This window comes from Ursus americanus, chromosome 21, assembly GCF_024610735.1.
Source record: "Ursus americanus isolate L20-20 chromosome 21, mUrsAme1.1.p, whole genome shotgun sequence".
Lineage (NCBI taxonomy): Eukaryota > Metazoa > Chordata > Mammalia > Carnivora > Ursidae > Ursus > Ursus americanus.
The window spans coordinates 1,257,782-1,279,932 of NC_142147.1; the positions used below are offsets into that span (position 1 = coordinate 1,257,782).

At 64.6% G+C, this 22,151-nt stretch overlaps 1 protein-coding gene across 1 annotated transcript in view; it reads right to left on the bottom strand.

The window, feature by feature from the left end:
- ZFPM1 (zinc finger protein, FOG family member 1) overlaps positions 1-22,151 on the bottom strand; it is a 66,478-nt gene that overhangs the window by 10,326 nt on the left and 34,001 nt on the right. Inside the window, exon 4 of the mRNA XM_045772725.2 lies at positions 6,026-6,159. Coding sequence (XP_045628681.2) covers positions 6,026-6,159 — 134 coding nt within the window. The remainder of the gene's footprint in view (positions 1-6,025; positions 6,160-22,151) is intronic.

Consider the following 22,151-nt stretch of genomic DNA (forward strand, 5'->3'; position numbering starts at 1 on the left):
CAGAACCCCGTTCCCCCCGTTCCCCGTGCACCGCCTGGGAGCGAAGGCGGCGGCACCGCGGTCCTGCCAGGGCCCAGCGCCTGCGTGGTGGTGGCGGGCCGGCCGGGGGGACGGGGACAGGAGCAGAACGCGGGGAGATCTGGGGCTGCCCGACTCGGCCTGTGACTCCTCGACGCCGGGGCAGGGACCTGGCGCCCGACTTGAATGGGGGCGGCAGGGACACGACCTTCTGTGGCCTGCCAGGATGGGTGTGGGGCCGCCGGCACCCCGGGAGGGTCTGACACGGCACCTGCTGCCTGGCTGCCGGTTTTTCTCTCCTTTCCTTCCCGCCGGTTTCGAGCAGCCCGGGAACAGAAGCCCCTTTCTCTGGCGGCTGAACGCTGGGCCGAGGTAGGCTCTGTTCCCACCCCACGCTGTGCTGCCCCTGTAAGCCTGGGAGGGGCCCTCGGTCACTCCCCTGCCCGGCCTGTGCTGCCGGCCACCTTCCCTCCACAGGCGCCCCCGGGTCCCGTCTGGATCCAGCTCCCCCCTGGACAGGCCGCGTCGGGTTCAGGAAGAAGCCTCTCCGCCCACCCTGCCTGCAGCCCCTCGGGGTCACGCCTCTTCCTCCTGGCTCCAGGACGGCCCCACCCGGCCCTGAGATAACGGGCGGCCACTTGAAGTTCTCTGGGTCCATCTGAGACCACTCCTTGTTTCCCCCAACAAAGAGGTCAGTGTGTGGATTCTGTGCCCGCCGATAACCATCAGAAACTCCATCTCTGCACCGTCCACTGAGACTTTATCTGAGGCTGTGCCCAAACCTTCTTGGCCATCTCATAAAGCAGCATCAAGGGGGAAGGGAGGCAGGAGCCCCGTTCAGGCAGGGAAAGGGGACGGCCCAGCCCAGTGAGCCAGACCGCCCTGCAGAAAGTCAGTGGGCCTGCCTGGGCCCCCGCCAGGCCACTGTGGGGCAGGCTCACGGGAGGTCAGGTCTGGGGCAGGCCTGGTCTGGGCTCTGATGGGGGCCCCTGCCCACCTCCTTCCTTCAGCTCATCCTGAGAAGTCCTGTCCCTGTCCTGCTCACCCTCCCAGAAGCAACTGCCTTTCTGTCCTCGGCTCCTCCTCTCTCCCAGACCCGGCAAAGAACCCACTTCACAGATGAGGACTGAGGCCCACGGAGCTGAGTGATGCCCAGGGCCACAGGAAGTGGCCGTGTGTACACAGGACTAGAACTGGGGTCTGCATGATCTTGGCTTCGGTCCGTCTAGCCATCCAATCATCCATCCACCATCCATTCACCCCTCCACCACGTACCCATCTACCCGTCTACTCAGCCATCCACCCATCCATCCATCTACCCGTCTACCATCCACCCACCCACCCCTCTACTCACCTATCCTTCCCTTCCTGCCTCCACCCATCCATCTGTTCATTTGTTGAACAGTCCCCCAGAGGCTGGCGTGGGCCTAGTGTGGGGGCAGCATGAACAGAACATGCCATCCTGATGTCCCAGTGTGGGTGCTGCAGGAGGGTGACAAGAAACAACCAAAGTAAGGCTGGAGGCAGAATGTGCTAGAGACACAGGCTGAGAAGAGCATGAGGTGTGGCGGGGGTGAGGTGGGGAGCTGTGTGGACAGCAGGGATGCGGTCCATGTGGCTCCCAGCCCTCTTCCTCAGGTGGCCCTTGGGCTCAGGGAGGGAGCCAGCTGTAAGGGTGGGTGTGGTGCCTGTGGCTGCCTTGGCCCCAGGAGGAGAGGCCTCTCCCACCCCTCAGCTCAGGTCTTTCCAGTGTGGCAGGAAGGGTCCCTGGCTCCCTGAGATCAGGTGGTTCCTCCTCCTGGGCCTCCAGGAGGCTGGTCTGAGTTGACCTTTTGCACCCACAGCGTCTCCCAGACCCCGTCCCTACAGCTGCAGGTAGAGAGGCTGAGGCGTGGGGAGGAAGGGCATCAGGGACCCAGGAAGGCCAGTGGCAAGCCTCCTGTCCAGAGGATGTCCACCTCAGAGCACTGCGCGCTGCCCTCCACACCACCTTGGTGCTCCAGCCAAGCCCAGACCTGACCATCTCCTCAGGGGCTGCCCCGTGGAGGGTCAGGGGCCAGTCTGGGCTGGACCCTGGCTCTGCCGCTTGCTAGCTCTGTGGAGCGGGCTGAATGTGCCCCAAAGGCAAGTCCACCCAGAGCCTATGGACACGGCCTTATTTGGAAAAAGGTCTTAGCAGATGTGATTAAATTAAGGACAATCCAGATGACACCCTCCTAGATTACCCAGTGTTCTAAATCCAGTGGCGAGTGTCCTTGTAAGAGCAGAGAAGCAGAGGTCGGTGGCCCTGCTGGGAGGCTGGGCTCCGCTGGGCAGTGACCCCCGGGTGCCACCCACAGGGCTTCTTGTACAAGGGCTGCTCAGAGCCTGTAGGCCCCAAGGGCCCCAGCCCCAATGCCATCTCTAGCTGAGGGACGGGGGAGGCCCACCCAAGGTCCCTCTATGCCAGTCCCTGCATGAAGACGCATGGCAGGGCAGGGCCCAGCTGGTCTCATTCGAACCACTCTGGAAGGGGCTTCTACCCGGAGAATGTGCTGCCCTCATGGGCAGCCACGGCCCCTGCTGCCAGGTCTCACGGATGTCATGGTGGCATCATGGCGACAGTGGGTCAGCCCTGGGGGGACTACTAGACAGATGGGTCGAGCCACAGTGGGCCAGGCTTGGCATGAGAGTTCGCTCATTCATTCATTCGCTCATCTGCTCATTTCTTCTACCCACCCACCCACCCGCCCATCATCCACCCGTCCGTCCATCCGTCCGTCCATCCATCCACCCATCCACCCATTTATCCACCATCCATTTATCCATTCACCCATCTATCCACCTACCCATCCGTCCATCTGTCCATCCATCCGCATGTCTGTCCATCTATCCATCCATCCATCCACCCACCCACCCACCCAACCATTCTGAACATTTTTTTTTTGGTATCTGACTGCAAATTTTAGAGCTGGCTGGGTTTCCAAACGCTGGGAAGTGGAAGCCACAGCTGGACCAGGGAGGGATCTGCCCAAGGTCACACTTGTGTGTGCAGGAACCTTGAGAGTGCAGGAACCACTCTCAACCCGACCCCTGCCAGGCTCTGTGCACTCACTGTGTACTTCCTGGGGTTCCCACCCCCAAAGTCTCATATGTGGGGAGGAGGGACTGTGAGGGGAGTCACCCCATCCCCCCCCACCTGCAAGTAGCCCTGGGGCTAAGGAAACCAGCAGGGAAGGGTCCCCACACTATCGGTGCCCCTCTCCCTCCTTCCTCTCCAAACAGCTAAGACAAACTGCCTGGTGGCTGATAGGACGATCTGGGGTGGGAGGTGCACGGGGGAGAGAACTGGGACCCATCAGCTGAGCTCGATAAGGGGCTCGCTGAAATGTTAGCAAAAATATTTAGACAATAAATGAAGTATCGGAAAGGCACACGTATCTTTAAGAAATCAATCATCGTGTACGGTGTGTCTGGACACTCGGCGCCAAGGCGCAGATAGCGCCTGCTGGGGAGATAAGGGTTAATCAAGGATTTAATTCTGCAGGAGATAAAGCTGCAGGGAAGAGCAGGCTAGGCTCCTTCCTCCCTCGGCTCCTCAGCAAGAGCCTCAAAGGCCACTGGCTTCCCTGGCGCTGGTCCCTCGCTCCCCGTGGACATTATCTCTCTGCCTGGAGAGCGTCTCCAACCCCGTGCCAAGTCTTCCCAGGCTGACCTGCGCCCAGGGCCCAAGGAAGACAAAACCCTCAGAGGGGAGGGCAGGGCGGGGACGTGGTCAGGACCCTGGGGCCAGCTCAGCCCTACAGAGCCTGCAGGGTCTCAACTTAGGCAGACAAGGGTCGCAATTCTCCCTCTGCTATTTGATCCTGGTGAGTTTACCAAGTCATTCCCCGGCTGGAGACTCAGTTTTCTCGTCTGTAAAATGGGGAGCATGCCTCACATGGTGTGGGCTGGGAAGAGCAGGTCCCATGTGTCAGGACGGGCACACCTCGGTGTGTGCAGTGAGCGACACCTGTCTGTCCTAGAGGGACTGTCTCCAGAGGGGGGAGCAGAGGAGACAGGTGCAGGCCACACACAGCTGCACCCCTTTATCTTGTCACTTCTTATGAGAATTCAGAGCCAGGGAGCTCCCAGCCCACACACTCCTCCTTCCAGCCATAAACTGACCCACAACAGCCCACCCTCTGAAAAGTCAACTGCTGCTTGCATGCCTCCAGTGATGGGGAGCTTACCGCCTCAGGAGACTGCTCTGAACACCACAGTCTCCATTCCCTCAAGCAGAGCCAGTCTGCCTTATGATTGCCACTGTTTTCTCCCTGCTTGGGCCATGGGACAGGAGGGTCAGCCATCCTGCAGGGTGGTGGTAAGCACCTTGCAGGCACTGTCTCATTTACCTGCCCAGCTGTCCTGGGAGGCGGGCATGCCACCAGCTGCCCCACTTTGCAGACGAGCTGCAGCTCTGCCCGCTCACCCTCTCCTCTGCAGGGACGTTGGAGGGTCTGCAGGCTCAGGTCCCAGGGACCCTTCAGGGCCTTCCTGTGTCCCCACTGAGGCCCCACAGGCGCAGGAAGCAGGAGCTCAAGGAGCTCAGGAGCCCACGTGGGAGCAAAACAGCCCCGAGGGAGGCGGCGATGGGATCCGGACCCCGTTCCACGGGGACGGCCTGGTCATGGGGTGGGAGCCACTCCTGCTGAGTGGCCGAGGCCAGCGTGTGCTCCCCTGAGCCTGGGCGCTCCGCTGTGACGGCGGTGTGGATGGCCCGGGGGCCGCAGCCGGGCTGTGCGGTTAGCTCCTGGGAGACTGCCCGGATCTCCGGAGGCCCAGGCCCCAGCCCAGAGATTCTGACTCGGGCGGGCGCCGTGAATGGCGGTCTGAGGGTCTGCAGCCGGGGGTTCCGCCTGCAGCTCCCCCCAGCCCCGCAGACACTGCTACAGGCCGAGTTCCTGAGCCCTGGTTCCTGCGGCTGAGAAACGGGGCTCTATCAGGCTGGGGCTGGATGGGGCTGTCAGGGCAGCATCTGGCCTCTAGGTCTGGGGGACCCTCCCCGCAGCACTGCCACTGTCCGCTGACCCCACAGAGCCTGGCCAGAGGCCCACCCCTGGGGCCTGAGGACCAGGAGGCCCAGCACTGGGGGCGCCCACCAGCCAGGGTGCACCTGGATCGAGTCGCACGGACTGCGACTTCGGGAATCACCAAGGACCCAGGCCGTGGCTGTGCCGCAATCTGGGGTGCCTGAGCCCGGGCTTGCAGGGCCCACGCAGGGCGCCCCTGGCCTTTCGAGCGAGTGGCAGCAGGGCTCCAAGAGGTTTCTCGGATGCGCGTCACGGTCAGGCCCCACCCGGCTCCTGTCCTACCGCATGCTGGCCACCCGGCTGCCCCATTTCCCGAACATCAGTGCCTTTTCTTCGCCAAAATGTATTTTAAAGGGAGCCTTTGTGCCCCTGCGAGAGGACACAGACCGACTCGCTGTGAACCAAAGGCAGCCCAGAGGTGGCCCCAAAGCGACTGATGGCGGAGACGAGCGAGAGGGCGCTGCCCGGGTGGGTTTCTTGGTGACACAGGCAGGTCAGAAGTGCTGGGGGGTGAAGACCCTGGGGCACCAAAAGGCCCCACAGGGATGAACTGGACCTCAGCCCCTGCTGCCGTGGACCCCAAGCTCCCAGAAAACCACCTCGCCTGCCCCCGCCCACGAAGGCCAGGTCCAGCCCCCCACTTCAAACACCCATTTCTTTCCCTGTCTTGCCAACTTCTACTCCTCCATTCAGAGACTCCACCAAGAAGCCCTTCCTGCGTCACCTCCTCCAGGAAGCCTTCCTTATGCTCCCGGGCAGTCAACTCCTTCCTGCTGTCCTGGTCCCGACACCTCAGGCCCACCTCTCCGGACGCACTGCACACGGAGCAGACGCTCCTGGGCTGGAGTACAACCCGGGCCTGGCTCTCAGGGCAGAAGGGGTCTGTCTCCGGGTGGCCTCTGGCCTGGCACTGCACCGCTGCAGGCGGGTGGGCTGCAGGGGCTGGGGCTCCTTACCGGTTCCACCTGCCCAGGGGACGAGGCTCTGCCCTGGACGTTCCCACGGAACGGGCCCCAGGACAGGCCCTCAGTGAGGTTGCATCGAGCCCGCACGCGCCGCTGTCCGTCCTGCAACAGCAGCTCCAGCTCGTCTGTGGGGAGAAACGTGAGGCGTGTGAGGCGTGTGAGGCGTGCCCCAACGCAGGGACCAGCCCGCCCGCCCGGTGCCGTCCAGCTCGGTGGCCCCGCTCCCACCAGGACCAGCTGCCGCGATGGGGGTGCCCCGCGGGCCTGCGTCACGGGGACGGTGGCTGGTGTGTGGCTTCTGGGAGCCGGGCCGGCCCCTGCAGCAAGCCCTTGTCTGGGGGATGGCCGGGGACAGCACGGGGTGGCTGCGGCTGGACCTGAGCCGGTGGGACCACGGCTGCTCCACAAGGACACGTTGTCTCCTGAAGCACAGGGTGGCGCTGGCCAACCCGCCCGTGCCGGGGACGCACGCGCGGAGCCAGGTCATCCCCGCAGCTTACGTTAGCGCGGGCGTGCAGGAGAGGACGATGACGTCGCCGAGGCTTGCCCCTCCGCACAGTCCTCCCAGCCCCTCCCCTTTGGCCTGAGCCCCCGGATCCACACAGCAAGCTGGGAGGGCAGCTGTGGAAGTGCTGGGCCTTGACTTCCACGTCTCTAACACTTCCTGCCTCCTTGGGCTGCATCAGACTTGAGAGCAGTAATCCACAGCGTGCTTTGCACAGAGCTCGCAGAGGGGAACCAAGTCAGAGAGCCACGCACCACCCCAAGGCCCTCGGCAAAGCCAGACTCTGCACCTGGGGGGCCCTGACGTCGGCTCCGTTCACTCCCTGCAATTCAGCAGGGACAGGGACTGTCCCCAGAATGCCGCTGCCCCACCCACCCTCCCAGGACTGCCACTCACTTTCTGGAAAGATTGGGGCCCTGAGTCTTGCTGCCTCTCTGCATGGCCTCTTCTAGCTGAGGGTGGGGGCGGGGCTGCAAACCCTCTGGGCTCTGACAGCTCCCGTGGCCCAGGCGGTGGCCCCTGTGGCATGTGTTGGAGGGCCACCGCAGGGTGTGGTTGCATTTCTGCAGACGGGCCTCTGCTGTGCGTCCCTGAGACGTCATTCTCCCCAGGGCGGGACTTGGGGTCGGACAGGGTCTGCAGTCAGGCCCCTGGTTCAGCCGGCCTCGCGGCACGGTCCTCAGGACCTTCTGCAGGACCTGAACGTTGGCGCCTAGAACTTGTGAATGTGCCCTCGTTTGGAAAAAGGGTCTTTGCAGATACAACCAAGTTAGGAGCTCGAGAGGAGACCGTCCTGGATTATCTGGTGGGACCCTAAATCCAGTGACATGTGTCCTCATAAAAGTCACACAGGAGAGACGGGGGAGGTGGCCGCATGAAGACAGGCAGAGACCAGAGTGACGGGGTTGGGAGGAGCTGATGGAGGCAGGAAGGAGCCTCCAGAGGGAGCGCGCCTCGAGGGGGACTTCTGGCCCAGCACTGGGAGAGAACACAGTCCTGATATGTGGAGGCCCCAAGCTTGTATTTGTCGGGGCGCCTGGGAGACTCACACCGGGCACGGCACCGGCCCGCCTGAGCCTCAGCGCCCTCATGGGACAAGGGGATGGTGGTGGTCACGCCCTCAGAGGGCGGTCCCTTCCCTGATCCCACGCCCTCTGTCCAGGAAGGCCGGGCCACCTTGTACCTCGGGTGCCATCCGGGCTGCCTGGGCCCACGGAGGCCTCACGTGGCCTGGCCTGGTCCCCAAGCGAGCGCCGTGGCGGCGGCCCCACTTCCTGGAGCCCCGATCGGGCAGGCTGTGGCCTTAATGGGCCCGATTATCAGATAACTGCCGGCCTAATGGCAGAGATAAGGTGTAAATAGCCAGGAGGCCCAGCTAAAATGCTCTAACTGGGTCCTTGTCTCCCCGGGCAGATTAGATGGCAGGGGACCAGGACCAGGCTGAGGAGGCCGGCGCCCCTTTATCTGCCCCCCAGAGAGGGGGCAGAGACCGGCTCTGTCACTTCGCAGCTCGCCCACGAGGGCCACGTCGCTTGCCAGCCCACCCAGGACACCTGGGCCCCAGCCCAGGGCGCTGCCCATGGGCCACCCCCTCCCTGGCCCCGCAGGGCCCATGCTCAGGGACGGGAGTGTGACCCAGCCGGCTCAGTCAGCCACCCTGGCTGCTGTAGCCTGGCGACGCCGGCCCTCTCTTTACGCCCCCGGTACAGGTGTGAGGCCCTGCAGCGGCCGTGGGATGTCATGATGTGAAGCCAGACCACCCGGCTCTGGACGCTGACGCCGGGCCCTTGGTGTATGTGGGTCTCTGGTTCCCCGCCTGGCTGGCCTCTGGGATGGCACACGTGAGGGAGGAGGAGAAGGCTGTCTGAAGGCAAGCTCACTGAGGACTCATTTGTCCGTCTACCCATCTGTCAAGCCTTCCAAGGCCGGTGGGGAGCCCAGGACGGACTGAGCCTGTGCACCGCACCCATGGCTCCCCAGCTCATGGCGGTGGGTCCAGGGGGGACCGCCCAGTGTCCCCGTGCTGCGGCCTGCCCCTCTGCGGGTAACCGGAAACCTCAAAGCAACAAGGGGCCGGCTTGCTCATGGGCCTCCGAACAGGCATGGCCGCACGCCCCTCTGAACTGCATTTCTCCTGCTGGGACCACAGACGACACAGGGACGGTGACCGGGAGCCTGTCCGTTTCCACCTCGTTCCCCGTCAGCGTCCAGAACGTTGGAAGGAGCCCATTCCCGGCCTCGGTGGGCACGGCGCCCCCGTCAGGAGCTGACACCTTCCCCCTGAGGCTGCTGGCCCACCTTCCTGTGGGAGGAGAAACTGGAAATTCAGTTTCCATGGGGGGCTGGCCCGGGGGTCCCCGAGAGCAGAGGAGGAGTAGGGGCAGCCCCGGGCTTCCAGGCCTTCGGTCCCGGGGTCCCGGCCCTCATGGTGATGGAGGGAAGCAGAGCCAGTGTGCCTCCCTGCCCCGCCCACATGGGCACCAACAGGCAAACAGCCACACTCCCTAATCGGAGCCCCAGGGCTGGCGGGCCGAGCCTCCCAGATAACAGCGTGGCTGGTGCTTCCCACGGCAGCCCCTCCATCTTCTGGGTATCAGGCTCTGCCAGAGGGAGGGCTGGCTCCTGATAAAGGCTGCCATTCTGCAAGCCTGAGGGCAGAACCCACCACTCAGGGCTGGCTGGGGGCTGGCCAAAGCATGGGAAAGGTGAGGAGGCCAGGGAGCCAAGGAACTTGGGCTGGGGATAGGGCAATGGTCACCACGAAAACCCACCTTCCTGCTTCAGGGAGGCCGCTTATGAGGGGCTTTGCATTAGGAAGGGCGCCCCCTGTGGGTGCATACAGGGCTAGGACAGGTACATGGCTGGATCTCAGTCCCAGCTCACCCAGAGCCCTTGTTACAGTGCACAACCTGTGCAACTGTACATGGTGGCCCTGGTGACGCTCAACATCCATGTACTCATATAACCTATTTCTAACCAACAGTTCCTGTCCACCCTCTTGCACAGCGGAAATACGGTCAATGGTATTAGAGGCCAGTCAGCGCCTACCAGAGACTCTCTCCTAAGCAGAAGCAAAACTGCATCAGGAAAGCAGGTGTGGGTGGGGCCATCCACTCCTGGCAGGCTGCGAACCTCCTGAGGGTTCAGCTCAAGGCCAAGAATGAATGAAAGTATGGATGAGTGAGGGCGAGGGGTGAAGGGGCAGGAGACGTGGAGCTGGGGTGGGGGCGGGCAGGCAGGGAGACCGACAGGCAGGAAGACACGGTTATTTTTAAACCGGCTCTATAACAGCCCGAGGCCGTAGAGACAGCTCCCAACCACACACAGGAAACCCGGGGCCATGTGCGCCCAAGCCACACTGCACGCTCGGTCTCTGGACTCGCGGCTCAGTGCTTGGCCATGAAACCCTGTGTGGGCGCCTGGCGCAGGGACGAGGGAGGCACAGCCTCTGCCCTCTGCATCTCCCAGGAAACACGGGCGGTGGCAGCTGGGAGGGCAGGCCAGTTGGGGTGGGCTTCCGGGTGGAGGTGTCCTCCTCCCGGGCATCCTCCTGTGATCCCGTCTACTTTCTCTTCTGAGCTCCAGCCGTGTCCTGGCCTCCATTGGCCTCCAACCCCTCGGCGAGCGATGGGGGTGACGCCCTCCGCCCTGAGAACGCATGATCCTGACACGATTCCCGGCCCCCACGTATTGAGCCCCAGTCACGCGCCCGGTACAGTCTGCGGGGATCCCTCCCCGCCACACGGAAGTCCTTCCCCAGCATACAGAGGGGGACATCGAGGCTCACACGTGAAGCGACCAGCTCCAGACCTGCGACAGGGAGGGACATGTGAACCAGAGCCCCGGCCACGCTCACGGTCAGGTCCCTGACACCCTTTTCTGGGCTGATGGAGAAGGCGGCAGAGAGACGGGGACACCGCTGGGGGGGGAGGTGGGCACGCACGGCAGGCTGACTCCTCCTGCTCTGTCCTCAGTTTCCCCTTCTGCACCGGTCTTCTCAGGGAGGGGGCAGGCCCCCATGGCGGTCAGCCTATCACTACAGCCACCGCATGGGGACAAAGACTGATCTATTCCAGCAAACAACCCCACGCACGTTATTTCCAGAACAAACAGGCTGTGGCGGGATTCAGTTTCGCCCCCCAAGCGTCTGTGAGGAACCAGATGAGAGAATTCAGTCCTTGCACATTTATACGATTTAAATGTCTGTTTAGGTCTCAGAGCCCTCCCACGGTGTCCGGAGGGACAAAGGAGGCAGGACTGAGTGTTGCCACTTCTGGGATCCCGACAAAGGGGGTGGCTGGGTGAGAGACCTGGAGTCTGGAATCAGCAGGCCTTGGCCAGGTCCTGCCTCTGCCCAGCCCCCACTGGCCTCAGTTTACCTGCTGGCCTGGTAGCTCTGAGGGTAAAGGCAAGCGTGTCAGTCTGAGAGACCAGCACTGCTCTTCCTTCCTGGGCTGTCCTGGGTCGTGGGGCCCAGCCCAGGGTGGCCACTGAGCCCCGGCCCCGGCCCAGCTCTGCCTCATGCCTGCAGAGGCCCTGGGGGCCAACCCGCCCAGTGTGCACGGTGAGCCAGGGAGGCGGTGGCTCTGGTCTGCAGAGGGGCCCGGACAGCTCGCGGTCCCACGGCACAGGTACAGTTGCTGTGCCCAGGCCTGACCTCCTTGCTGACGGAAGGGCCGAGGCTCCGACCCTGAGCCCACCAGGTCTCGGCCCCCCGCCCCCACCCCCACGGTGGGCTTGTGGCTCTGACTGGGGCAGCCCTGTGGTCTGGCTGCTCGGTCCATGGGCCAGGCTGTGCTCGTGCCAATGGCCGGTGGTCTCCAGAGCAGGGCAGCAAGTCCAGCTGACCTGCAGCCCCCCACCCTGCGCAGTGGGCTCTGGGGTCACCGCCAGCATGCACTGATCTAACCGGCCCATTGCCTGGCCCCACCCTGCGGCTCCCACGGGCCAGCTGGTCCCCGCCTTGTCGGGAGCGGCCCTATCTCAGGGATCACACTGTTTGCCTTTGATAAAAGTCACACACACACACACACACACACACACACACACACACACACACACACACAGAGGGAGAGAAAAAGAGAGAGGGAAAGGAAGAAAGCCCCAGGGGCAAGGCAGCCCCACCCTGCGGGTTTCTAGAAGTCTCTGTGGGCATAGGCCCAGCGCGGGTAAGGCTAGGAGGCTGTTTCCAACACGTCCTGTATTGGCATGGAAACCAGGCCCAGAGAGGGTGAGTGACTCTCTCAAGGTCACAGGGCAGAGCAGGGCCAGCGGGGGTGAGTGGGGTGGCATGGGGGGCACCGGCTGGCACAAGCTGTCCCACAATGGGGGCCAGGCAGACCCTTTCCTCACTGGCTTGGCCCCTCCCCCTGCAGGTGCAGCTCCCTGGGCCCCCAGCTGGAGGCATCAGCCTAGGGGCCTGTGCCCATGTTCCTGACAGTGGCGTGACTTGCCCAAGGTCACTGGCTGTCAGGTCTAGCCCTTTTCCCGCCCCCAACATAGCCCTCTTGACTGGGAAATCCATGAGCTTGGTGGCAGGTGAGGTCCTAGAAGGACAGAGAGAGGCCACTGCCGTCCAGGGTCTGACGGTCCTTCTGGAACCGTGCCGCCTGGAGGAGCGGGGTGGAAGACGGACCCTGTGAACCCACCCGCCAGGGATGATGCGGGAGTCTCTGCCAGCCCTGGGAGCTCTAGAAGCAGTGTCCCCGCATGGCTACCTGCCAGCTGCACGGGTCACCTCCCTCCCAGCCCTCAGTTTCCGCTGTTGTGAGATGGGGGAGAAGAGCCCCCCCACCAGGTCAGCGCAAGGTGAGGGGACATAACGGAGGCGGTGCACAGAGGATAGGGCCGGACACACAGAGGGCACGCAGTGAGCACTCAAACACGGCCCCACCGCGGCCAGGGGACATCCAGCCAGGCCACAGCAGTCCCCACGTGACGCTCGCCAGGCTCTCGGTCCCTCTGGGCACAGAGAGCCCCGCTCCTAAAACAGGCGACCCCAGCACCCATTCTTGGCAGTGAAAGGGCTTCCTACGGGCTCAGGTACACAGAGCATCACAGGACCCCCAGTCCTTCCTCCAAGTCCTCAGTGCTGGGCCACAGCGGCACTTCCACCAGCTGCCCACCCGGGTACCCCTCAGCACCGGGGAGATCTGGGCCTTGCACACGGCGGGCAGAGCTGGTCACATGGATACACCAAACGGGGGCCGCGGGCAGGCACAGAGGGCCACCTCCTGGATGGTCACCTTGAGGTGGGTGGGCACCCCCCGACGCTTGGGAACCCCAGGCCTGTGGCCACGGAGCCTCCTGGCGGGGACGGGAGGGTCGGTTCTGTGTGGGTGCCGCGGTGTGCGCCATCCTCCCGGGATCCGGCTGGAGGGAGCAAATTTGGGCTTGGGGAGAGCTGTCTGGGGGAGGGCAGGTTCCCATCAGCTTCTGGGGACATCTTCACCCGCTGGGCCCACCCTGCCGGCCGCTGTATTCGCTTCCTATGTACAGAGGGGGCAACAAGGCCAGAGGAGGGGGACCGGGGACAGGCTGAGTGGGGGCCCCTTGTTGGGGCACAAGGCAGGTCTGGGGCTGCGTTCCGGTGTGTCGGCAAGGCCCAAGTGCACGGCGGGCTGTCCGCTGCTCCGAGGAGGACTGCCCTGCTGCTGCCTCTCCGTGGCCTGGCCTCCTCAGGCCTGGAGTGGTGGCAAGACTCCCACCGGGGTGCTGACACGCTAGGGGTGCCCCTTCGTGCTATCCCACTTTCAGGGCATGGGGAGTGCAGGTATGCCCACACGCCTGGGCCCCAGCCAGCCCGCGTGTCCCCTGGACCAAGCCACTCCCGAATGCCACATCACGAGAAAAGGGGCAGAGACTGATTCCAGCCCTCGCTGTCACCAGGGGCCATGGCCCCGTTGGGCAGGCCTCACCCCATCTCAGGCCCCAGGCGCCTGTGAATAATGGGGATGAAGGTTTGAGGGGACACGGCTAAAAAAGCTTTTGGGGAAAAACGGTGGGGTCCATCTCCCGCGCTCTCTGCCAGTTGAGAAAAGCAAGGCTTGGAAAAGTTGAGGGAGTGTCTGAGGTCGCTCTGACCCCAACCCAGGCTGCATGTCCTCACGCACGAGACTCTGGGGAGGGGGGATGATCCCCACGCCCAGCCTGTGCGCGCAGGCGGCGGCCCCACGGCACCTGGTGTAGTGAAGAGAGAGGGAGTCATCTATCGGCACGGCTGCCACCCAGTAAGACCGCGGCGGGGGGAGGGGGGCACGGACACACACGCGATCACCGGCTCAAGAGCCAAGTCACGTGGGGTCTCAGAGCTTTACTGGCTCTCGGGGACCTGGGGTGAGGGTCCCCACCCTGCCTCTGGCCCGGGCAACCCCACAGAGCACCCCTGGGAGGGCCAGACCCCTGTGGGAGGGCAGCCAGAGGGCCAGGACCTGTGACCTGGGGACACATAAAAGCGAGGACCAGGGGCTGCCGTCGGGGAGAACCTGTATTTCACCTACGTCTGGGACTCCCGGCCCCACGCCGTGGCAGAGGCAGGCTCGCCGTCCTGCCAGGCTCTGGCCCCTCGGAGAGGGAAGGGCGGTGCCCCCTGCACCCACTCTGGGGGCCGCCACAGGGCCAGGCCTCCAGGCAGCTGTCTTTACGTTAGCTTCTTTCGCTGAGCGCCCAGCACGGGGGACGTGACTGAGACCAAGACCAGGGAACATCGGAGAGGAGCCCATTCCCGGCGAGCGCCCTGACCCACCGCACAGGGCCTCCTGGGGGCCCCACCCCAGTCTGGCCGCCACCTGCAGAGCCTCCAGCCTCTTGGCCCTGGCCCCTGGTGCCCTCCGCCCCTGCTGGCCTCTGGGCCTGGGTGCAGGTGTCTAGCCTCACCGGGGTCCCAGGCCCCCCAAGTGTCCAGGCTGGGTGGGGTGTTCAGGACCTGAGTCCTCCCTAGAGTGGGGTTTCCTTCTCATCCAGGCCAGAGCTTTTCAAAGGGCTTCAAGCCCAGAGCCTTCCTCCCTAAGCAGCCAGGGCTAGGCTGGAGCACATGGGTCCCAGAGCTCGGATCCTGAGGCCTCCCCTCGAGCTCTTCCCCCGGGATGGGGCCTGTCCACCGGGAGCCTCAGCGGCCTGCCCCTCGCGCGCTTTCCACTGGACGTGGGCCTAGGCCCCATGTGCCCGCCCACGGGGCGTGGTGCCCTGTGTCCCCACCCTCCTTCTGCTATCACGTGGGGCCGGCCTGAGCCTGGGCGGAGCTGGCAGGCAAGCGACATTCCTGGGAGTCAGCTGCAGGGGGTCAGCCTCAGTGCCACTCGGAGGCCGGGGCAGTGCCCACCCCAGGGCATGGCCCCAGGCACCCTGGCCAGGACCTCCGTGTGCCCATCCCCTTGTGCCGACAGTGGGGGCGATGCCATCGGCTACAGGCCCCTCCCTGCCTCCTGCTTCCTTGTACCCTGAGCCCCCCTCCCCGCCTCTAGTGCTGGGGGGACGGACGCTCACGCTCCATGAACTCAGCCTCTCCAATGGGCTGTCCGGCCCGAGCCACGACGGCTGTGTCCTGAAGGCCCTCACGGTGCCTGGGACCCAGGGAGCACCCGTGTGTGGAGGACGGTGGCAGGAAGCAGAGCCAGCGCTGGACCCCCCAGAGCAGCCGACAAGCCACGGGCCTGGGGGGACGGGGCCCGGCCCTAGGGGACACACAGGAGCCCAGAACCTCCCGGCCCTAGGGAGGGTCCAGCCCATCTAGAGAGAGTAGCAAAGGGAGGCAGGCCAGGAGGGGTAGGGCTGGGCCTAGGTCACCCGGAGCTGCCCTCGGACCGCTGTGGGTCTGCACCACTGGCCCGCGGGGGTTAGAAATGGGCAGGAGGGCGGCCCCCGGGGGCTGCGGCCCCCAGCTCTGCCCCCGCCCCACCCGCCAGCTGGTGCCTGGGAACTTCTCCTCCTATCGCTGGAACATCGCTGGGGATTATTGATTTTTTGACACAGAACAACAGCCCATCTTTATCGGGCTGAACCCTGGCCCCAGCTAATGGCGGGGCTGGGGCCTCCTGGGAATCGCCAGCAGTGCAGGGTGGGGCCTGTCGGGCCCTTCTCCACTGGGGGGTCAGCAGCCCTAAGGGAAGGGGGTCTGTGGGGCTGGGATGGGGCGGAGGCTCGGCTGCCGTCAGGATCAGGCCCCAGGTCACTGGGAAGGGCCCTGCGGGCAGCTCAGAGTCAGGTCTGGGGGAGGTTACAGCAGGGGCTGCGCTGAGCTCTGATCTCCCCCATCTAAACCCCCAACCCGGAGCTTCTTGGGGGTGGGGTTCTGCTCTCAGACACTACCCCCCTCTGGGCAAAGCCAAGAGCAGCTGGACGGGCAGGAGGAGACACGGGCTGAGAGGTGGGGCCTGAGACCCCTTGGTGGTCTGTGTGCTGGGCCCACGGCACTGCCCTGCCCCCCACCCTGGACGGGGCCTCCCCTCAGCCCCACGGGGCCCAGGAACACCACCCTCCCAGCACCTCAGAGTGTGAGAACTCATGGTCCCTCCAGCCTTCTTGAAAAGACAACTGCCCTGGGTCTCTGGGCCTTAGTCTTCCCAGCTATGAAGTGGGGAGAGGGAGTCCCATCAGCTCCTGGGAGACCCTGAAGCCTGGGAGCTGCGGTGGGGGTCCCTGCCCTCCCTGGCCCTGCCTTATCCCGGCGGCGGGCTGGAAGCGGGATGTGTGATATAAGGTAAAGAAATGCCTCCTGTGCAAACAGCCTCTCCGGCTCCTATCGGCGTCCTGGCCCCTGTCCCTGTTTTTCCAGGGGCCGACGCCACCGAGGGCCCTTCCTTCCCACCCGGCCTCCAGCTCACCACCTCTTGGCCTCTGGCCTGGCCAGCCCACCCTGCTCCCTGCCTGGGCTGGGGTGTGGCCTGGGGTCCAGGCCCCGTCGCTTCTCTCTAAATGGAGGAGTAGGTGGCAAATGAGTGTCTGGGCAGAAACTGGATGGTTACAAGGGTGAAGGGACCCCGTCCTGGCAGGTGCCTGCCTCCACCCTGGGGTGGGGGGCAGCTGCAAGCACTGAGGTCAGCCAGCATCCTGGAGAATGTGACACTGCTACGGCCTATGGCCCCATGAGCCCCTTAGGAATGACAAAGATCCTTCCAGAAAAGCCAATAGTCCCTAAGCACCTGCTGATCCTTTATGAGCCCTGCGCCTCTCACCTGCTCCACCCACAAAGGAGGCGTTCTCCCATGGGGAGGGAGGCTGGGGCGCAGGGAGAGGCCTGGGCCTGCGCGGTATGGAACCCGCAGATACCTGCTTTCACAGCGCTGAGCAGCCCTGTTCTCAAACCCGCCCCTCCCCTTCCCTGCCTTGCCTCCCCCTTCCCAGACGAGACCAAGGGTCAGAGAGGACCTGGCCACACAGTGAGAGGGTGACGGAGTTCACACCCAGGGGTCCAGCCGCATCCAGTGCTCTGTCCCCCACGCCCCTGGAGGGGGAGCATGGCAAGAGTAGGCTGGGCCAGGGCAGGGGAAGCGGGTGAGGGGCATGGACAGAAAGCCCAGCTCTCTGCACATAGCAAGCATGGCTCCTTCCCGCCTCTCCTCTGCTCAGGAACCCTCAGGAGTCCCCACCGGGCCCTGAAATAGGCGTTCTGGCTCTGCGGGGCGTCTCAGCCTCCGGAGCACCGGGCTCACTCCCGCCTCCGTACCTCACCCCTCGCTCATCTGCCAGGGCAGTGGCGCGTCCTCTGAGGGGAAAGGCCCCCGGGGCCACCAGGGGAGGGCCTGCTGCTGCCCTGGGGCAGGGCAACTGGGAATTATGCAGAACCAGTAAAGGCTCAGGGGGTGGGGAAGGTGGTGGGTGGGAGGGGGACCACCGGACGACGTTAACGCCAGATCTGCTGTTACTGCGGCCTTTGGCACTGGGGGTGTGCAACCCTCGTGAGTGTGGGTGTGCAGGGAGAGGCACAGGCGGGCCAAACGTTCAGGAATCCGTGTAGAATTTGCTTCTTTTGGAATCGTTTCTCCCTCTTCTCCTAGAGATCTTATAGGTCAGCAAAATAAATAACTAAATAACTAAGTAAACGGTTTCCTACCACCAAGACCGCCGCGACAGCACTCCCCGCCACCAGATGCCTGGCCACGCGGAGAGGACTCTTCTGGGCTAAACTCCCAGGAGCTGAAGCGCTGAGTCAAGGCAAGAGCTGGGGGCTCTGGCTGGAGAACCTGGGCATCTGGGAGCGCTGGCCAGGCGGGGGCAGGACTCAGGCTCGGGGGAGCGAAGGACCAGCTGGCCTCACGCAGAGCATGGCGGACGAGCACCTGTGAGAGGCCGCTGCCGGTCCCCGTGGGGGGTGGCGCAGAGGCGTCTGTCTTCTGTCTGCGGGGGCAAAGGCGGGTCCCGGGCCGGGGGGGGCAGCGGGCGGGCGGGCGAGGGGCCCCCTCCCCACGACGACACACAAAAGCCCCCGCGATAGCATCACGCCACATTTCAGGCCCAGCTCGGCCCTTTCGGGCAGGATATGACCAGCCCTCGAGCCAATGGCGGCCCCTTTGTCCCATCTCCGGGGACCGATCTTATCGGCCGCGTCCACCGCCGCCGTAATGGAAAAACACGGTGAGGAAATAAAAAGTTACGCAGAGAGATAGAGGAATAATAAATAAATAAATAAAGAGCGAGCCCGTGCTGGCGGCAGGGGAGGGGGTCTCAGAGAACCGAGTGTTGAGGCCCACGGGGCGGGCAGGAGGCTGCAGGTGGGGCCCAGTTCCCGTCCTGGGTCTGAGAGGGCCGCTGCACCTCGCCAAGCCTCAGTTTCCCTGTCAGCTGGGTGTGACTGAGGAGCCCACTCCTTGGGGCTGGGGCAGATCCCGCGACAGTGGGCAGCCAGCAGGAGGGCAGCGCTGCCTCACCCTTGTCCTGGGGCAGCGGAGGCGGTGGCATGATGGACACCTGGGCACGGCCGGCAGAGGCCGCATGGTTGCGTGCACCGCCTGCACCGTGCCCGGGGGGCCGCTTCACCTGCAGCCCTCCTGCTGCTTGCCCTGCCCAGGCCCCTCCCACCGAGGCCCGCCCCAGCCCTCCTTACGCCTCCAGACAGCCCACGCGCCCCGTGTCCATCCCAGAGGAACTGCCCGAGCCCACGGAGGGGCACAGTGGGCCCGAGGTGCCCAGCGAGAGGGGACAGCTGGAGGCCATCTCTGGGGCCCCGCTGACCAGGGAGAACAGGAGAGGGCCAGTGAGGAGGACAGCAACATCGGCAAGGGGAGTCCTGGTGGCCAAGGGGCAGCACCAGTGCTGGTCTAGGGAAGGGAGCCCTGCTGGGGTGACAGCCATGGTGGTAGCCGTGGGGGGAGTGGGCAGCGTCAGGCGCCGGCCCTGATGTCTCCCAGGTGCACGTCTGTGGTCAGCTCACTGCGGAGGCCACAGGCTGAGCTGATGCACCCCAGGCCACACGGCCAGGCTGGGGAGAGTCTGGGTTTGGGCCTAGGAGGAGGACAAGGAGGGAAACCTCTGGAAGGGGCCCCCCAGGTGTGGGCAGGCAGACCCAGACCCGCGCTGACATTTGGGACGTACTGGCAGGGCCGAGGCGGCCTCTCAGACAGGCCCGGGGCCAGGGGGCGGTCTGGCTGGGGCAGGAAGCCGGGTGGGAGGGCGGAGGAGGAAGCCGGCTCGATTAGCGCCCGCGGCCGAGATAGGCCACCCTGGCCACAGATAGCCGCTCCCGGAAGGCCGGTGAGGTCAGCGGGCAGCACAGGGCAGGCAGCCAGGCCTGGGCCCCCACCCGCTGCCAGGCGGCCGAGGACTCAGGCCCCAGCCACACTCCCTGCTGGCCACTGTGCTGCCTACCTGCCCTCTGCCAGGCAGCGTCTACACCCTGCAAGGGGTTGGGGGAGCCCCCGAAGACCGCGTGTGATGGGGCTGGGCGGGGGCCACTCCCCAGGAGGCAGGGCTGTGGGCTCAGTCCCCAGTCAAGCGCCCGGAGGTGCACTGGGACAGCCTCAGTTTCCACATCTGTGAAACGGGGAGCATGGCACCTGCCGCCGAATTTCCATGGGCTTTCTCACGGGTCTCCCAAGTCCACCCTCGAAGCCCTACGGTCCACCCCCACACAGGGGTCAGCCCTGGCCCCCAGGCCTCCCTCCCCTGCAGTCCCAGTACAGGGCCTTTGCTGGACTAGGCTCTATGGGGCGGGTCACCCAGCGTGTCTGCAGCCTGCTCCCCCAGCCGCGCGCGGTCTGTGTACATCCCTGTGGGGGGCTGCCCCCCCGCCACCCCACTCCCCTACTCTCCTCAGTCTGCATCCCTGGCTCCGTGTCCAGTCCCTCACTGCTGTCTCGGCCACGGGCTGTGGCTCCAGGAGGGGAGTGGCTGGGCTGTTTGTTCAGTGTCTATTACAGTGGCTGGTACACAGCAGGTGCTCAATAAACAGAAGCACCAGCTAGTGCGCGAACGGGAACGAGCTCTGACGCAGGACGGCAGTCTCTGAGCCTTGCTAACGCCCGCTCCTCTCCCGGGTCCGCACCCTGGGGGACCTGCGGCCCACGCGTCTTTGCTGGGGATGGAACTGGAAGACAGAAGCAGCCAAGGGCCCATCTGGGCGCCAGGTGGGTGGCGCCTCCGCGGTAAAGAGCCACTAACCGCAGGGAGGGGCTGCCCGGGGTCAAGGGGTCCGCAGCCCAGCCACGGGGGAAGCCACGGCCAGCTCCACGCTTCGAGGGTCCCCACCGGAGCGGGGCAGGGAAGGCGAGTGCAGATGCCCTCTGCACGTGGCCTTTCTGGGGTGCTGTGCGTGGCCTGGCCCCCAGTGCCCACTGGGTAGTGCAAGAGGGGGCATCTGTGTGGGCCAGGCCAGCCACGGAGGACAGGCCACAGGCTCATCCGTGGCCCCCACCGTAGCCCTGGCCCAGGGACCAATGTCGTGGAAAGAGCTTGGGGCCGGGGGCAGTGGGCAGCCGAGGGGTCCGTCGACGACCAGCCACCCTGAGCCTGCGCTGGAGGAAGCCCGTGCCGGCTGAACTCCGTTTCCAATACAACCACGTATGCGAGGCAGCCCCCTTGCTCTGAGCTTGCCTCCTCCCTCCTCACCCTGCAGTCACCCCGGCGGCAGTGGGGCGCGCTCCGGCCTCAGGGCTCCCGCCTCTGCTGAGCCCTCCACCTGGTGTACTGTTCCCGGGGCAGTGGTTTGCCTTCCCGTCCCGGTCTGGGTGCCGTGTGGGCTCGGCGAGGCATCGCTCCCCCTCTTTATGCCTCGGACATGTGACAGTATTGCTTCTGTATTCGTCGTCTCTGTCTCCTGGACTCGGACATCAGCTCCCCGGTCGCCTAGACATTGCCGGCCCCAGGCGGGTGTGTAACATCCAAGTGTTTGTGGAATGAATAAACGACCTCCCCCTCTTCCTGGGCTGTAGACACCATGCTCTTCGGGTTCTATGGCCTGTGTTGCCCCCACAACACACCTCGAAGGGGGGGACCACTGCCCACTGTGGCCACCCACTGCGGCGTGCCTGGTCCCCAGGAGGTGCTCAGTAAACACCTGGGCAGGAAGGAAGGCTGGCTGATGGCAGGGACACGCACCACCCCCGCCCCGGGGACTGCCCCCCCACCACCTGGAGCCTCAGTCTGCTCGGCTGTGAAACGGGGGGGCTCAGGATGGGCAGAGAGCCTGCTGCGTGGGTCTTGGGGCACACATGCCCTGGGGGCCACACAGCGTGGACTCCCTTCCTGGGGACACCCAGAAGACATGGCTCCTGACTCAGCTACTGGGTCTGGTCTCCGGAGCTGACCCCAGGCTGACCCTTGCCATCCACCATCACCCTCTCCCTCCGCCCTCCCCCATCTGTTAATCTAAGACAAATAGGCCTATCAGGCCACAGTGCCAGGCCCCACGATAACGCAAAATAGCTGAAATGATTTTTCCCACCCACACAGGCCGAGCCGGTGGGAGGGGACGCGCGGCCAGGCCATATCGGTCCATCTCCCAGGCTGTCCATCAGGACAGGCCGTCCTGCCTCGGCAGCCCGACCGCCCGCTGCCCGATAACAAACCTTGAGGTTTGCCTAGAAACTCCAGCAGTGAGATTAGTCCGCCGAGCTCGGCCCAGACAGCCAGCCCAACGCCCTTGTCCACTGCAGGGGCGAAGATTCCAGCAGGCTCCCCAGGACGCCACGGGTGGGGGCAGTCAGGCTCCGGTGCCTCCTCTGGCCCCTCACACACCATGCTCCCTGGGTGCTCATTCAACCCAGCTGCTGCACGGCAGTGACCCGAACACCTCACTTCAAACCCTCCAGTCCCTCATTTTAGAGCCAAGGCACTAGAGGTATCTATACTCCCTGCACTGAGCCCAAACCCTGACCCATCGGCGCCCAGCCTGTCTCGTGCTCCAGCGACACCCACAGTGCTCAAACCTCAGGGCCTTTGCACATGCCAGCTCAATGCCTGGATACCCTCACCCCACTCCAGCTGGTCCTTTAGGCCTCAGCTTGGGGAGGCCTCTGCTGACCTGCAGGCCATGAAAACATGGCCAGCCTCCCCGTCTCTGCCTCCAGAGCCTGAGATGGGGACAAACGAAGAAACCCCTGATGCTGGCCGATCAGCTTTTGTTTCATTAATAGTGGTCTCCAGGAAAGAGTTCCAGGCTCCAAGGCACTTGTGGGTGAG